The 19,007-nt window shown below is 38.5% G+C and overlaps 1 protein-coding gene across 2 annotated transcripts in view; it reads right to left on the reverse strand.

The window, feature by feature from the left end:
• Positions 1–493: 493 nt before the first annotated feature.
• Positions 494–19,007, reverse strand: part of PPM1J (protein phosphatase, Mg2+/Mn2+ dependent 1J) — a 30,525-nt gene continuing 12,011 nt past the window's right edge. For both annotated transcript variants that reach the window (XM_070745632.1, XM_070745633.1), the window contains exons 5-10: positions 16,208–16,292; positions 9,537–9,655; positions 8,249–8,312; positions 6,764–6,871; positions 4,165–4,316; positions 494–2,293 (exon numbers count right to left, since the gene is read on the reverse strand). In XM_070745632.1, coding sequence (XP_070601733.1) covers positions 2,146–2,293; positions 4,165–4,316; positions 6,764–6,871; positions 8,249–8,312; positions 9,537–9,655; positions 16,208–16,292 — 676 coding nt within the window. In that variant the 3' untranslated portion in view covers positions 494–2,145. The remainder of the gene's footprint in view (positions 2,294–4,164; positions 4,317–6,763; positions 6,872–8,248; positions 8,313–9,536; positions 9,656–16,207; positions 16,293–19,007) is intronic.

A 19,007-nucleotide genomic window follows, 5' to 3' on the forward strand; every position in this document is an offset into this window, starting at 1 on the left:
GCAAACTGAGTACAGATTAACAACAAATTAGATTTATTAGATTTGTATGCCACCTCTCTCCGAAGACTCAGGCCACTGAGTGCCAAATCTGAGCTGGAATTTAACTTTTTATTCACTTGCATGTGATAAATGCTTCCCTCATATTGGCTTGAATGCATTTAATTCTCCTTTGCAATAGACTCAGTACTCTGTGGATACAGCCAGCAAGCACAGCTTTGACTTCCCAGAGTGTGAATTCTGACACAGTCTTAGAATTAACACTCAACTATCAGTGTGGGTACATTGGGATGTAGCCTTCACTATGCCACAATGATGACTCAGTCAAAGTATTTAAGAGGAATCTAGATGATCAGATCTTCGGATTATGTCCCTGTGGTTCCCAAGAGATCACTCACTTTATTTCATCATTTGCAAGCGACATGATACCCATCAATCAACATAAAGTCAAAGCAGGTCAAAAGAAAAAGAAATCAATACTGAAGTGCTTTCAGGATTATTTCATGACTAGTTTTTACTTTATGCCAATGAATACCCATTAAAAGTCTATCTTTTAATCTGTCAAACATTAAAACCTCACATTGTTAACAAATAAATCAAAGCTTTCAAGCTCAGGCTTTACATAACGGGAAGTGTCAATGTTTATTTAGAAGACCCAAATAACTCAGTGGACCTATTGCCTATCAAAAATGGAAGAAATCATGGCCTAAATGAAATATTTTAGCACGTAGAATATAAATAAGAATGGACATATTTTCTTTAATGCCTATGACTTATTTTTAAAAAGAAATAAGATAAAGGTTAAGGAAAAAGAGAGAGAGAGGAAAAAACACTCATTTCTGGACAGATAGCCATGTTATTTTCCACCCTTCAATAAATGGAAAAAGGAATTTCCTAAAGATGCACAAGTTTGTCATAGCGTATACCTTTCATGAATTAGAGGTGATCTATGAAAGTCTTTAATAAATACAATAGTCTTCAATCTCCCCTTTGTTATGTCTTATCATTCAGATTGTGAGTTGCTAGGTCGCTTGAACTGAAATAGTTGCCAAGTTATAAAGTGTAGCTACCACTGCCAGAAAGTTTTAAATCAGTAGATAGTATGTTGTCTTCATTAAGCCAAGAACTCGGGACTCTCAGCTTTAGAGGTAGAGCTTCCATGCAGAAACTTTTGAATCTTTCCTAAAAGAGCACAGGTGACTAGAAATAAAATCTCTTCTATAATGTTAATTTCTATAGATGTCGTTGCCCTTAGATACATATTTGCAATCCCCTAACCTGCAGATCACCAGATGTTCCACCACTTTGTGGAGGAAGGAATACAAGATTTTTTTTCCAACAATATTTTCTATGGTTGTGCCTATCCATTGCTATTCAGAGGAAGTACTCCTATAAAATTAGCAAATTTTGTTAAATGACGTACAGTATTTAATATGATGAAGAAAAATCCCTGCAAAATAAGTGATACTTTCAAAATGAGTGCTTACAGTGTAGTAGTCAGCCTGAAATTCAACTTTCAGAGGGAAAAATTGCATATCCTGCCTGGGAGAAATTGGATAAATAACTAGCAACCAGTCAACAACACTTAACTTGACATTATTTCTTAACAATTCACCTATGATTAATTGCCAAGTATTACAGTATTTTCTAGACAAGTAGGCACAGTTACCATTGTGAATCAGAATGAGTTGTCCCTTGGCATATTGAGTTGTCCCTTTATAATCACGAGGAAAACAAAAAGGAAATATTTACAAATGATTCAGTACTGTAACGGATCAAGAATACTCCAGGACTAACAAACAATATGAAGACAATTTACATGCCAGTGGAACCCGGAGTCTGTTTTCTTTCTCTGGCACCACACCTCCAATTCCACACAGCCCTGAGAATTAAGGATTTCCACAGCACTTTAAGACCTTATGGGAGTAATTCTTAAAAGGCTTGGATTTTGGCTATGTGTCACGTCTCTCGCTTGCCTGAAAAAGATGAAAATGGGGTACAATCTGCAGTCTTTATGATTGGCTTTTATAATCCACTTCTGATGACTTGAGGAACAAAATATTTCAACAGCAAAGGTATCTACAATCTTCAGTTAAGTTACATTTTTAAAATAGTTTTGAATCAAGAAGAATCATGAAGACGCAGGGTTCAGGAATAATTTCCTGGACCACCCAGGGGGATAACAAAAACAGATATATCATCTCCAGAGCCCAGTTTGTCATTGGCCAGCCTCCATCCACGATCCTTTAGAACTCCTCTGGATCTCATTACCAATTCCTGGGCTGCCATGGTATATCTGGAAGAGAATAAAGCCCATAATTACTATTCAGATGAAAATAGCAAGAAATCTACATGATATATTATTACGAAGTAAGTATTCATAGGTGCACTGTAGCCACTTCATCATTTTAATTGCTTGATTGTGAAGACGGGGTGGGGGGGGCGTTTAGTTATCCTCTTGCAATTTTAATATATAGTGGTAGTAGATTCAATCAGAAAAGCTGTTAGAGATAACAGAAATAGTCAGAAACACTACAGTAGAATGGATTGAACTATTTGGACTTCATTCAGGAACATCTGACTCCAAATCTCTAATATCATGAAACAAAATACTTCATTTATTTCAGCAAAGGACATGGCAAGTTGACAATAGAAGGAACCCATGTATAGCATAGGCTTGGCAGAAATGTGAGCTATTAAAAGCAATCAGTGAATTGGCTCTGTTACAAATTGCATATGTATTTTTTTTACAAAAAGAATCAAAGGCTTATAAGGAAATAATTACACAATAAATAGTAAGAAGAGTTTCCATTCCATATTCCTGTTCCATATTTGAAAAAAGACTATTTATTTATTAGTCTGTTTATATATGAAAATCGGGGGGGGGGGGGGGGAGGAGACTAGAGATGGAAAAGTTGCCACCACGAATGGAAGACTTAGAGAAAACTCTGCCTGTTTTTTGTCTCAAAAATGCATTTCCAAAAAGGTGCAATTATGTCCATAAGGTCCTAAGCAAGCATGTGACTAACCCTAAAAATAGAACTGAGTATAATTTTGAATACAAGTACTCCTCAACTTATTAATGTAATGAACACTGGAATTAGTGTCATAAGTTATTCTGGACATTAAGTAGGTCACCACATGACCAAATTCAACTTTACATTTTTGGGTGGCAGTTTTAGTGAATGATATGGTTGTTAAGTGAATCCATTTTATCTAATGATATTTTTTAAACATTAAAAAATGTTGAGAATTGTGATAATGTGAGCATGGATGATGCAAATGAGTGTAAAAGTGAGCCAGTTGCCAAACACCGAATATACAGTAATTTTGTCCAAGTTACATAAACTTAATTCAACATGGCAAGTAAGCAAAACAAAAAGTACAAACTAAGACTGACAATAAGTGTTTCAGAAAGGGCCGTTCTACCCGATAAATAGTGTCATCCCCAGCACTTGAAAGAAAGGAAATTCAGCTCTATTTACTGTTGTGATTCAGCCTGAGGCTCCTCAGGGACCGGCTGGATCTCTGCCGGATCCATGCCCAGAGGAGGAGGACAGTGAACAGGAGGGGGAGGACCAGGCAGATGGGGGAGAGGAACGTCAGGAAGAGGAGGAGGGAGAGCAGCCTGAGACCTCCCGGGGGGGGGGGCTCTCCCCAGCTAGTAGCCTGGATTCATTGGATGAAGACGCACAGGCTATAATAGACATGAGGCAGCGACGAGCAGCTCAAAGACGGGGCTAATTAGAAAGGTATTTCCATCCCTGAATTGGCAACAGCTGGGTTTGGGTGTGGTTCTCCTCAGCAGGGTTGAAAAGGCAGGCCCGCCCTTACAGTCTCGTGGAGAGTTATCAATTGGGAGTCCTGTAACCTTGCTTTGATTCTCGGCGTCTCTGATCTTGGCTTGTGGCCTAGAAGTCTGGAAGACTTGGGGGAGGCGTGGGTTTTATTATCTCCAGCGTTGTTTTTGCCAGCAAGAATCCTGTTTTATTGCCTGGCCTTCGTGAAACCTCTGTGAAGCTTCATAGTGTTCCTGTCTGTAAGTACAGTTTTTGTTACCTGTGTTTGCTTTGAATTATATAAACTGCCTTTGCTTTTTACCAGTGTGTCTGGCTACTCTTTTTGGTTGGTGTTGGCGTCTGGGGGGAACCCAGACAGAACATTTACCTGCAAGGATCATTGGGTTCATAGCCCATCAGTACTTCAATGACCACAGTGGCTACCTCTTGATCACTAGTGACATCCCAGAGGCCATCAGTGCCTAGCACCAGCACATCATCAGGGCAGTGCTCATACTGTGTGAGATCATAAATGTGCACCTGCAGATAAACACAAAGATACAATTTTGTTGGTATGAATTTGCATAGCAAAAAAAATAAAGATACCTAAGGATCATTCTCATTACGAATCTGCCAATTAAAAATGGTAGGAATTCCCAGAAGTTTGAACTAGGCAAAAATATGAATAGACCGAAAGCACTTGTAAATATTGGAGAAAATTTGTCCGACCTTATTGGCTAATGAATAAAAATGGGGAAAAAGACACTTTAACTATATCTTCATTTGAAGATTCTTAATAGAACATTGAGTCTCCTAAATTTCCCCAAAAGGAAATGTCCAGGGCTTTCCTATGAAAGTATTTACAGTGGTACTTCAGTACTCATTGTTAATTGATTCCAGGAGGTACGATGAACACCAAAAATGATGACAATTTTTTTCATAAGGAATAGTGTAAACACATTTAATGTGTTCCCAAACCAAAAACAATGCATTTTTAAGACAACACGTAAAAAGATAGGGGTGTATATTATTACTTTACATGAGAAATAAATCTAAAAATTAATAAATACTTAAACTAAATCAACATTTCACTTTATCTGTACTGATGAGAAAAACAATGTAAAAATGTGCAAAATGATCACAGAAGCTAAGACTGTAAGGAGATGTGCCCATAGGAAGAAGTACTGCATGACACACGTGACCCTTTATTTCAGTTGGAAAGGCTAGTGAGTCATAAGGTAAATGATACCAACAAGTTCTAGCTTGCATGTCCAGTGCCAAACAAACAACAGGGCAAATTTTTCTTATAAAAATGCATCAGGTACCAAATTCAATGAGGTTCAAAACAGTTGAGTAACAAGGCAGCACTATATTTATTTTCAACATTTCTATACTGCTTCTGATTTTAAAAATCCTGAATGTATAATTAAGAAACAGGAAGAAAACACAAATATTCCAATATACTGTCCTTAAAATAAATAAAGGGTAAGCTTATAACTAAAGCCAAGGAGGGCAACCTTTTTAGATCTGTCTGTCTAGAGACAGCATGTCATGGTATCACCAGACTTAGTGACAACCAAGGTTTTCAATCAGATTATCTATTTATGGAGCATTTAAACTTCTTCTGCCATGAAGGCTTCAATTGCTTTTTAATTTCTGGGTATTTGAGAAGGTCTGGGGGTTGAAATATGCTAATGTGGAAAGTTATATTTGTGTGAAGAGTTGCAATATTTTGTTTGTTTGTTTATTGTTTGTTTATTAGATTTGTATGCCGCCCCTGTCCATAGACTCCGGGCGGCTCACAACACAATAAAAAACAGTTTATAACAAATCTAATAAATTTACAATTTAAAATATTTTTTAAAAACCATTATTAAACAGACATACACACAAGCATACCATACATAAATTGTATAGGCCCAGGGGAGATATTTCAGTTCCCCCATGCTTGACGACAAAGGTGGGTTTTAAGGAGTTCCATAGTTTTCAAATCACTCCCACCTCCAACTACACACACACGCACACACAGAGATATACCATATTTTTTACGCTATAAGACGCACTCTGCTCCCCTCCCCTAAAAGTGGGTGGAAATGTCTGTGTGTCTTAAAACAAATATTGTGGCGGGGGAAATGAATTGACGCAGCGATGGCATGTCATTGCTGCCACCTTTCACTGCTGCCATTGCTCGCCACTGCTGAGGAATGCTGAAACTTTCACTGCCAAGCAGCTGATTGGTGGTTGGATCGGATTAGCTGTACTAGGCAACAGGGATCATTGCCACCGCCGCTAACTACCGCTGCTCGCCCCCACTCACCACCACAACTTGCCGCCATCAGCAAGAGGCAGTGAACAACAGCATCAGCGATAGGCGGCAAATGGTGATGATCAGCAGTGAGTAGAGGTGATCAGCAGCAGCATCAATCTGTGGTGGTGGAGATCCATACTCCCTAGAACAGCTGATCAGTGGTATTCTGGGAAGTCAATCCAACCACCAACCAGCTGCTCAGCAATGATCCGGTGCATCTTATAGTGTGAAAAATACAGTAGATACATACATGCAATGCAAATACGAGTACTTTTCAATTTACAACCACAATTGAGCCCCAAATTTCTGTATATATGCAAAACATTTGTTAGATGAGTTTTGCTACATTTCACAATCTTTCTTGCCACAGTTGTGAAGTGATCAGGGCAAGTTGTGAAGTTCATAACATGGTTGTTAAGTGAATTTGGCTTTCCCACTGACTTGGCTTGTCAGGAGATCATAAAAAGATAAACATGTGGCCTGAGGACACTGCATCTAACATAAATGAGTAAGTTGCCAAGCATCTGAATTTTGAATATGTGACCATGAGGATCTACAATGGTTGTATGTCTGAAAAATGGTCATAAGTTCTTTTTTTCCAGTGTCATTGTAAATTCAGACAGTCACTAAATGAAGGGTTTTTAATTGAGGTCCAGAACATTAGTTTTGTTGTGCTCACCTCTGGAATGCAAGATAAGAAAGGCTTAAGGTGGATGTTGGAGTTGTAAACTTTGAGATCATGGTCTCCTAATCCTCGAGTTACCCCAATGGTTGCCATCATTCGAGCCTAATTAGAAAAACAAGTAGCCAATAAACTCTTGATGCAATATGAAGACATTTATTAAATTCCATATTGTTAGAAACAAGATTTCTTAGTGCAAAACTTTGGAAGACTAGATATATTTCACTGAATTAGTAGTATTTAAAAGACTGAAAAGCTGTACTATCTAAAAAAACATCAAAGCATCAAAAACCATGAAGAAACTCAATAGAAAAAAAAGTTTTCAAATTTGGTCACCGTATATTTACTTTATTAAGAATGTTTTTCTTAAGCTTCTACTTTTCAGCTGTATAAAAGTCATTTTGAAAAGCAATACTGTATTAGAAATGGATATTTAAAGCTTCATATTAACTTCTTAAAGACAAAACTGTACATGTATTCACATGTATACTTTTATTTTTCCTCTTCATATTTTTATTTTTTAAGTTGCTCGTTTCCTCTTGTTTTCTTTCTTTAATAACAAAAAATGCAAACAATCTAAATGCTAGATGCATTTGCCTGTGTTTCTTGAAAAATAAGACCAGCTCTTGGCAAGTTTAAGACTTGTGGACTTCAACTTCCATAGCTGGCTGGAGAATTCTGAGAGTTGAAGCCCTCAAGTTGTAAAGTTGCCAAATTTGAGGATCCCTGCCTTAGGGCTTATTTTCCAGTTAGGTCTTATTTTTAGGGGGATATCTTACTAAATGCTTCCATCTGGCTGACAATCTTAACTGGTGCTTATTTTTAGGGTAGGGTTACAAGCATCCTGAAAAATCATGTTAGGACTTATTTTCCAGTTAGTCTTATTTTCAGGGAAACAAGGTGTTTACTATCAAAACATTAAGCCCATTAAAAAAAACCCTCTGTTGACTCTAAAATTGTAACATAAAACTGACATTTATCTATGTGATAAATATTTGCATAATTTGCATATTTGCATCATGGTAGTGTCAAGCCAGTGCAGAAGCTGATGATAAATCAACAGATTGTTCAACTATCTGTAGAAGGCCTGATGTTTATGGGAACTTGGGAGGGGTAATATCATAAGGCATTATTTCGAGAAGTTCAAGGCCATCATGTGTCTACCACCTAGCCAGAAGCGGAAGGAGAAGTTGCCATGCTGGCACAACCTGAGTGGGCAACATGACAAGTTTGTGGGTGGGGGACAAGGCATGTGAATTTTCAACTGGGTGGGAAGCTCAGATTTGGGTTCCCCAGTGTAGGTGCCAGTATGGCTCCAGAAATAAATTGGAACTTTGAGGAATACCTTTGCTTGGACTCTGATTTAAATTTGGATGCTACCTGGAACCTTGACAGGTTGTTTAATCTTAATGTTGTCTCTATTCACTGAAAATGAATAGCTCTCCGTTGCACAAAGACTCCCGTGTTCGTTTTAGCTCTTACTTTTTTACCCTCTCCATATATAAGTGGAAACTTCAGGTCATCTTCTTCTATCGTTTTATATGCCCTAGTTAGAAAAGGAAGCATATACAAAATAAGGCCATGCTGAAGGTTACCATTGTCTCATATATGTTAAGGTTTGTTAAACTACTGCATGAGTGAAAAAGAGGGCTGTGAAAATATTTACAGACACCTCACATCCTGGACACAAACTGTTTCCTATCCTCCTACCCTCAAAACGATGCTGCAGAGCACCACATACCAGAACAACTCGACACAAAAACAGTTTTGGCCCAAATGCCATTACTCTGCTAAACAAATAATTCCCTCAACACTGTCAAACTATTTACTAAGTCTGCACTACTATTAATCTTCTCATCGTTCCCATTACCCATCTCCTCCCACTAATGACTGTATGACTGTAACTTTGTTGCTTGTATCCTTACAATTTATATTGGCTGGTTCCTAATATGATTTGATTGCTTATTTGTACCCGGGCTATCATTAAGTATTGTACCTTACGATTCTTGATGAACTTTTCTTTTATGTACACTGAGAGCATATGCACCAAGGACCAATTCCTTTTGTGTCCAATCACACCTGGCCAATAAAGAATTCTATTCTGTTCTGTTCTATTCTACCCTTTGATGAAGGAGAAAATGTCCTGGTGAATCTCTTCTATTCATTGCTAGAAAAAAAGGGTGCGATCAGCACTGTTTCATTTATGTAAATTTCTCCAATATGTGTCCATGTAAACACACATACAGGTAATCCTTGCTTAACAACTGTTCCAAGTTCTGATGGACTTCCCAGAGCTACACTTATAATCTTATTTCAAAGTTCTAGCAGTCACGCATAATGCCCGCCCCCCCATGGTCACATGATTGTATTTTGGGCACATGAAAACCATTTGCAGCATCCATGGCCACATGGCCATGAAATTTTGGTGGCTTCTGCTAGTTTCTGGCATTTACTTCCAGCAAAAACTCCCTGTTGGGTATTATGGATTTGTTTAAAAGACTGCAGCATTCACTTAATGACAGCAGCACTCACTTAACAGTTGCTGCAAAAAAGAATATAAAATCAGGCATGCTCAAATGGTGACCTGCTTAATGACTTCCATGATCTATGACCATAATTCCAGGCTCAATTATGGTTGTAAATTGAGGACTGCAAGGGGAGAGGGCCTTAGAACATCTGAATGGGTAAAGATGATAGTAACAAATTATCTTCTTTTTATGATTGATATTGAGAATCAGCATTCTTTAATTCAAATGAAAGGAGAAGTTACCAGCCGTTCATATTTTGGTCCCTATATAGCATCTTCTTTCCCACTTCCTTCTGTTGGATCCTTCGGGGAAACTCAAAGTAAGTAAACTCATTTCCCAGTAATTCAGGCCTCAAATAGCCCTATGAGAGAAAAGAAAAAGCTCAGCCGAGAGAATATTTGGATCTTTTCCATCAAATAATAGAAATGAAAACTGGCCCCATATTCCACAGAGTCCTCATAAAAGCAGCACTCAGTAATAGAATCCCAGAAAGGAAAATGCATATTATAAAGGCCAGGACCAATTCAACTGTCTTATACAGTGATACCTTGTCTTACAAACGCCTCGTCATACAAACTTTTCGAGATACAAACCCGGGGTTTAAGATTGTTTTGCCTCTTCTTACAAACTATTTTCACCTTACAAACCCACCGCCGCCGCTGGGATGCCCCGCCTCCGGACTTTCATTGCCAGTGAAGCACCTGTTTTTGCGCTGCTGGGATTCCCCTGAGGCTCCCCTCCGTGGGAAACCCCACCTCCGGACTTCCGTGTTTTTGTGATGCTGCAGGGAAATCCCAGCAGGGGAATCCCAGCAGGGCAAAAATGGGCAGCAACGGAAGTCCGGAGGTGGGGTTTCCCAGAGAGGGGAGCCTCAGTGAAATCGCAGCAGCGCAAAAACGGGCGCTTCGGCTGGCAAAAGGGGTAAGTTTTGGGCTTGCACGCATTAATTGCTTTTCCATTGATTCCTATGGGAAACATTGTTTCGTCTTACAAACTTTTCACCTTAAGAACCTCATCTCGGAACCAACTAAGTTTGTAAGACAAGGTATCATTGTACTGACATGTTAAACTTTATTTAAGGTTCCAATCTTTTTTTCTCTTTGTACTGAGCTGCTACATAAGGTCCATGTCTAGGTGAAAATGCAGTATCAAAGCACCTAAATACAAGCTAAAGCATGAGTAGCTGAACCTGTCTCATGTTCAAATGGGTCATCAGGCACAGCCAAACTAAAAGTAGACACAGAAGGTGAAACTAATAGGACTCATTTTATAGGTGCACAAGTATTTGACATAGAACGCAACGAGATTTCAGTTCTGTAGTCCTGATCCTGTTCTCTGCCCCTATAACTGTCATTTTAATACAAATTCCAATTATGGGAATGTCCCTATCATGTGCATCTGCACATGGGCATCTACCTACCTACTGGCTACTGATATGAAGGAGACCCCTCTGTTTCAAGGATAAGTTTGAAGTTTTTCTTGCTCTAACTATTTCCTAGGTTGCTCTAACTCAGTGATGGTGAATCTGTGGTATGGGTGCCACAGGTGGCACACAGAGCCATACCTGCTGGCACTTGAGCGGTTGCCCTAGCTCAGCTCCAAGATGCATGTGTGTGCCAGCCAGCTGATTTTTGGCTCACACAGAGGCTCTGGGAAGGTATTTTTATTTTATTTTATTTTTATTTTATTTTATTGTTTTATTTATTTTATTTATTTATTATTTGTTTACTTGTTTACTTACTTACTTACTTACTTACTTACTTACTTACTTACTTACTTACTTACTTACTTACTTACTTATTAGATTTGTATGCAGCCCCTCTCTCCTCTTGGCTTTCAGAGAGCCTCCAGGGAGGTGGGGGAAGGCGTTTTTACCCTCCCTCGGCTCCAAGCCTTTTGAGCCTGGGGAGGGCAAAACATGAGCCTATTGGGTCCACCAGAAGTTGGGAAACAGGCCATTTCCAGCATCCAGAGGGCCTCCAGGGGGTGGGGGAAGCAGTTTTTGCCCTCCACAGGCATTGAATTGTAGGTGTGGGCACTCGTGCACGCGCAATAGTACACGTGCACACTTGTTCGGCACCCAAGGGAAAAAAGGTTTCGCCATCACTGCTCTAACTCTTCAGAGCTGGTTCCATCCTTTCCTATCAAATTCCTATCAAAAAGGTTTCGCCATCACTGCTCTAACTCTTCAGAGCTGGTTCCATCCTTTTCCTATCAAATTGTCCAAAGAGACAATTATTTACCAAGCTAGAAATGGAAGACCCCCAAAAAAGTAATTAAATCCAACAGTCAGGCAAGAAAGAAACCCAGAGTCAAAAAAGAGAAGATTAAGAAACATTGGCTCAATTGAATCCTAAACACACAACTTTTAAGGACGCAAAGTTTACCCGACCTCTCCTGATGAGTCTGACCAAAAAAGTGCAAAGGGAGAGCTATGCCACATTAAAAAAAATCCATATCTGTATAGTCTGGAGGACAGAAGGAAAAGGGGGGACATGATCGAAACATTTAAATATGTTAAAGGGTTAAATAAGGTTCAGGAGGGAAGTGTTTTTAATAGGAAAGTGAACACAAGAACAAGGGGACACAATCTGAAGTTAGTTGGGGGAAAGATCAAAAGCAACGTGAGAAAATATTATTTCACTGAAAGAGTAGTAGATCCTTGGAACAAACTTCCAGCAGACGTGGTTGGTAAATCCACAGTAACTGAATTTAAACATGCCTGGGATAAACATATATCCATTGTAAGATAAAATACAGGAAATAGTATAAGGGCAGACTAGATGGACCATGAGGTCTTTTTCTGCCGTCAGTCTTCTATGTTTCTATGTTTCATATACATCCTAAGAAAAGTAGCAATTGAGGAGTGAGGCGTGGGGAAAAGAACTGCAAGGCTGAAAACCTGTGTGGTTTTTGTTTGTTGCTACAAAAAACACTGCTACTGAAAATTGCAACAGGGTTTGCTTTTTCAAGAACTTGGATGCCATTGATAAGGCAATACAGACTGTCACGCTGGCACAACAAATAATTTAAGCTATAAAAGGTGAAAGTGAACTGCTTCAGCTTGGAGCACAATGCAAGATGGGCTCCCTATTGCTCAGTGTCTTTACACAGCCAGCTGAAGAGGATCCCTTACTCAAAACTATTTTCTCTTTTCTCTTGGAAGCCATATGAATAGAGCAGCAGATAAGATTCAGTCTGGTGTTTTGCCAAAGAGATAGAGCTGAAGGCTCAAAACATGGACCAACAACACCTTAAGACTGTTCACGCTTCATAGATTTTTGTCTGGCTGTAGATTATCTTTCATCCCAGGAAGTACATGTATAATGTTCTGCATGAATGAATCCATCTCACTGAACTATAAAGCAATTCCTGTTATATTTAGACAAGCTTTTTTTAAAAAAGAAAATCTAAAAACTGCTCCTTAGAAGAAGAAGGAAATGTGTGTGTATGACTATGATAGGGCTGCTTCTCTTAAAATTAGTACCCCTGCTCTCTATCACTTCTCACTTTCAGACTAGCCCCAAGCTGTTTTTCTCTGGAAAATAGTCACGAGATTTTAAAATGCAATGCATCATCATTCCATTTTTCACTGCTATTGAAAGTGAGAACAGGTCACAGTTTGCAGTAGACAAGGTAGAGAGAACCGATATTTGAAGAGCCCTAGATTGTTCTTGAATCTTGATCTGGCCTTTCCTTTTCTATATTGTTAAATGTATTTATGAACTGCATGTAGACAGGCAAAGTACAGTGGTACCTCGTGATACGAACCCCTCGTCATACGAACTTTTCGAGATACGAACCTAGGGTTCGGAATTTTTTGCCTCTTCTTATGAACTTTTTTCACCTTACGTACCTGCCGCCGCCGCTGGGATGCCCCACCTCCAGACTTTCGTTGCATGCCAAGCACCAGTTTTTGCGATCCTGGGATCCCCTGATGCTCCCCTCCATGGGAAACCCCACCTCCTGACTTCCGCAAAAATGTGATGCTGTAGGGAAATCCCAGGAGGGGAATCCCAGGATCGCAAAAACGGGAAGAGTAGGGGGGACAAAAACAGGAAGAAAAGACTCATGGAGCTCAAGGGAGGAGAAAGGTGTGGGGGAGATGAGCAGAGTGGGGTGGGAAAAAATGGGAAGAAAAGACTCATGGAGCTCAAGGGAGGAGAAAGGTGTGGGGGAGATGAGCAGAGTGGGGTGGGAAAAAACGGGAAGAAAAGACTCATGGAGCTCAAGGGAGGAGAAAGGTGTGGGGGAGAAGAGCAGAGTGGGGTGGGAAAAAATGGGAAGAAAAGACTCATGGAGCTCAAAGAAGGAGAAAGGTGTGGGGGAGAAGAGCAGAGTGGGGTGGGAAAAAACGGGAAGAAAAGACTCATGGAGCTCAAGGGAGGAGAAAGGTGTGGGGGAGATGAGCAGAGTGGGGTGGGAAAAAATGGGAAGAAAAGACTCATGGAGCTCAAGGGAGGAGAAAGGTGTGGGGGAGATGAGCAGAGTGGGGTGGAAAAAAATGGGAAGAAAAGACTCATGGAGCTCAAGGGAGGAGAAAGGTGTGGGGGAGATGAGCAGAGTGGGGTGGGAAAAAACGGGAAGAAAAGACTCATGGAGCTCAAGGGAGGAGAAAGGTGTGGGGGGGAAGAGCAGAGTGGGGGGGGGAGAAAACGGGAAGAAAAGACTCATGGAGCTCAAGGAAGGAGAAAGGTGTGGGGGAGATGAGCAGAGTGGGGGGGGAGAAAACGGGAAGAAAAGACTCATGGAGCTCAAGAGAGGAGGAGAGATGAGCAGAGTGGGGGGGAACAAAAACGGGAGGCAGGGACTCATGGAGCTCAAGAGAGGCTCTTTTCACCTTGCTTCGTTGGGACTCCCTCCCCCCACTCCATTCCCCTCAGCTTTGTCTGGCCACCACTTTTTTTTTTAAGCCTTAATATTTTGGATTCTCCTAACAGGCTTGCACACATTATTGGCTTTTCCATTGATTCCTATGGGAAACATTGTTTCATCTTATGAACTTTTCACCTTACGAACCTTGTCCTGGAACCAATTGAGTTCGTAAGACGAGGTATTACTGTATGCCATTATTTTTACTGAACACATTTTAAAGCAATTTGGAGATCACTATCCCTACAAAGGCAAGAACTCACTCCACCAGGCTCTTTGGCCAAAGGGGAAATTTGGAATTATATGTTTTCCAAATTTAAGTCAGCGTTGACCCCTTTGACTGTCTGGACAAGTCATTTTGGAAGTGGTTTGCAACTGCCTCCTTCCTAGGGCTGAGAGAGTGGCCCAAAGTCATACGACTGGCTTTGTGACTCAAATGGGATTAGAACTCAGAGATTTCCCATTTTTAACCTGATACTTTAACATTACACCAAACCATTACACCAAACCTTTGTGAGTGCCATTCAGAATGTAAATATTGGGAGGGAGAGTTTAACATTTTTTCCTGTGTGATTTCAGGAATGGAATTCACCAATGTTATATAGATAAATACAATTTCCTCTAGAGCAACATGTATACAGTATATTTGCAGGGGAAATGTCCATTACTCTATTCTGTATGAGTATGAGAGACGCTGTTTGCACTTCTCCTAGTTACATTTTTTAAAAAAGTATTTATATTACAAAAAAGTTGTTTTGAGTTCATCTCTCTGTCATACTTTCATTAAGAGAGTTAGAAATGTGGAAATAAGATAGATAAGAGTACATAAATGTTCCCAAATATTAACCATAGTAGCAGAACAAATGGTACAATCTTCAGAGACAAAGATTGTACCATTTAATGACTGTATGAATCTTAAGTTCATTGTAAAATCTCTAAAATTACTCAGATTGTCCTATCACCATTTTGTAGAGAGGCTATTATACATTTTAAATACTATTTTTGATATATTTATTTGTTATCTTAAGTGCCGTGATTCAACTGAATCTTCAACATTAGAAGAAAGAAGAAGAAGACTGATGAATGTTCCTTCTTTAATTAATTTTATAACATAATTCTAATTCAATTTATTTATTTAATTAATCAATGTTTTAGAAACAGTGTTTCTTAGCATTGGCAAATTTAGCATGAGTTTCTATAATTCTATTTTAAAACTTAGCTTTTCTTTGGCAATCAATTATCACAAAACAATATCTTATTATGAGCATCCATGGAGAAGCAAGGAGGTGCAAAAGTAATAAACACACACATAACATTATCCCACAAATGTCACAACTTATGCACGAGTCATATGTCAAGGCTCAAGTACTTAATTGCAGCATTTACATGATGATATCACTGTATATATGTCATTATTTTGGATTCACTGTGGTTTGCTGTGGTTGCTACTAATTCTTATAGGGGTGTCAAACCCAAACACACTGAGTGCCATATCATGATGTATTGGGATTGTTTTTGCTCTTGTGTAGCTGGGGTGGGTGTGGCCTGCGCAGGCCATATGCAACTCACAGGCTGCTTGTTTGACACCCTTGTTGTTCATTATACAGTACAACCCTTATATGTTATAAGGTTGCAACCACATGCATAGCTTTGGTCTTTAAACATCTGTTCAATACTGAAAATTAATACTAGACACAACTTTATTGTATACTAGGAGTCTTTCTTTACTATTTACAATAAATCTACCTACATCAAATTCCAAATGGAAATGGAAAATTCCCTAAACTGAAAAGATGGCCATGCTAGATAATGTTGCATAAAACATAAATGTATTAATCATGAGCAAAAGAAAAGAATTTTGCATGTATTGGTTTTTCAACTTAGGTTTGCCTTGCAAACCTTATTTCAGTTAACCGCTATAAACTCTGATGATCCTGTTTGTACAGAATTGGTTTCTCAAGGATATACCTGGCAAGGTGGTTGTTGTTGTCGGTGGTGATAGATTAAATATATATCAGATAGAAAGAAAGTTCTTCCTTACTAAAAACTGTAGCCTTTGCCTCTCTGTCTCTGGAGTAAACTCCCTGGACATTGGAATGATTTCCCCATTACGGATGACAATGGCCCTGCAATGAAACATGCAATGATGACATTAGAGAGAAAGAGAGAGAGATGGCAGAGGAAGTGCAAACAGCAGATACACAAGAGGGCAAAGAGAGGCAGGGTTAGGTAAGCACCATCATTGCCAATAGAGAGAACCTCTAGGAAGGATATGGAATCTGGGCAAATAATGGCCAGGGATCTACGTTTCCAGATGCTCTAAGGTTTCCTTGCCTGTTTCTTGTTAGAGTTCTTGAAGAGTATAATGTTCTGTTACACCTGATAGCTCAGAAATCTATTGATGAAAGCTTCCTTTCTTCCTTCCTTTTTTCTGGATGAATTTTTTTTTTTGCTAGGGCTTTGCTCTACTTTATTTCTACATTTTAAAAGTTTCTCTGCCATATCCTAAGGACCAAAAATATTTATTATTGTATGCCCCAAATCATTCTACTGTATAAGCAAGTTGAAAGTTTTGCTGAAGTCCTTTCAATGAGGTTCATATAAAAGTGGAGATAAAATGATATCATTCTAGTAGTTTTGTGTGTGTGTAGGGAAAAGGAGAAGTGGGTGGATTGGATCTTCGGACATTGCTATATACAGGCTCTGGCTAGCTCATATTGGTGTTAAGTTTCTAGCTTAAAAACTTAAAAGATCAAAGGAATGCCAGGTAGCCTTTTTCTTTAACATTCCTATTGGGTTAAGGCCAAATCCTAGGTGTTGACCCAAGAACATCCAGAGAAAGAACACTGACACAGCATAATGAAAAGGAGCATCCATAAAGACATATTTAGATGTCTGTATATTCTACAGTAGCAGTTAATCCAAATTACTAAGCAATGTTAGTTACCTGCTCTGAGAGAAAAGATATTCCTTGTTCAGACAGATAAGGAAGCAAAGGAGAAAAACCAGTCTAAGAAACTAGGGTTCAGAAATGGTATTAAAGGGTACAGAGGATCTTGAGAAGAAAAGTAATAATGGATCACACCATCCAAACCCAAGTTCTTGGATATTCTGATCAAAATATAATGTAAAATATAGATTATACACACACACATAAACACACACAAATACATGTGTGTACACACACACACACACACACACACACACACAGGGGGTTTATTTTATTTTCAACTTTTGGCAATATTACATATGGAATCTGCCCCCCTAAAACAATTGCTAAGCCCTGCGCTCAGCTATAAACCATTCTTTACAAACTGCAATTATCTTTCAAAACTTAATGACTAAGCAAAAACAAGTAAACACACAATTATGGCTTCACACAATGCTTGCTACAGAATTTTACTGTGCTTCTTGGATTGGAAGTCTTCATCTTAAACTACCAAATACATTTAATTATGACCTTTAATTTTTATTCAAAAAGTTGAAGGTCTGTTTGGTTATTCTGACTTGATAAAAAAATGATCTCACTGAAATCTTGAAAAAATAACTTGTCAAAAATATGTGTACTGCTTCCTATTAGTACAAGCTCTTTTCATTTCAATGACCACAATGAGAAATAATTACAGTGTTTTTTTCCTATCTTCTTATCCACTTTTGTAGCCTTCACCAACTGATACTTTACTTGTAACAGCCATCATCCCAAGATAGTAATGTATACAATACAGCTGGAGGTTTTCATTTTCGTATACAGAAGACATTGTAATTCAGAATCCCAAAGCAGACTAGCCAAGAATTTGGATGCAGAATTTAGGATTCAATGTGGAAACAGCATCTATTGATTAATTCCAAATGTATTCCAGAATCCTTAATCTAATTAGCATCAATGTTTCATTTTAATTAATAATCCAGTAAAATTTATTTTACTGACAAATTCTAAACATTTTAAATCAGTGAAAGTTATTTAACAAGCAGTTAAATTATTATTTGATGAGTACCTAAACATGGTGCTATCCTAGATTTAGGACTAAATCACTAAAAGCAATTAAAACAATAGGCACTGAATCAAGGCAGTTTCTACAATAATGGCTAAAATAACTTACAATAAATAACTAAAGATTATTGTTTAATCTTTCATACTTTTTGAATACAATCGAATAAATTAAATTTTAAAGAGGTTTCAACAATAGGAGAAATGGAATGACTCTCCTGTTTCAAGGTTATAACAAAGGAACTAAGTATAATCACAATTCAAAACTGAATTTCCCTCTTCTATCTACCTACCTCAGGATATGTTGCAAGAGCATATTTATATTTATCAATATTTAATTTTTATGTCTTAATATCGAGATCACAAGATATAAGTAAAACTTAATTGCTCTATAATTTGCTTGGTATTCACAACTGTGTCATACCCACCCAGATCTTAAGCAAACTCCATCACTGATACCACCACTCTATGTTTTGAACACAAGTCAGTTGACTCTTTGGTTGACAATAAGTATAGTCCTTGATTATAAGTAGATCTGTCCAATTTTCTTTTACTATTGACAGTGATTGCCTCTATTAAGCACAAGTTTTATTAATTTATTATATTCACAGCTCATTTTTATGTAATATTCAAAGCAGGCTATTTGATTCCTAATGCTTTCTTATCCACATATTGACAAGACTTATTTCTGTTTAGCTTTATAGCATTATAGCAACATCACAGTGTCAGATTATTTCCTAAAAGCAAATTTTGAACTTCTGATCCTAGACAGCATCACTAGGAATACAGCATCATACATCTGTCTATATCAGTGACGGTGAACCTTTTTTTCTAGGATTCCAAAAGGAAGTGC

Source organism: Erythrolamprus reginae, chromosome 3, assembly GCF_031021105.1.
Source record: "Erythrolamprus reginae isolate rEryReg1 chromosome 3, rEryReg1.hap1, whole genome shotgun sequence".
Taxonomy (NCBI): Eukaryota; Metazoa; Chordata; class Lepidosauria; order Squamata; family Dipsadidae; genus Erythrolamprus; species Erythrolamprus reginae.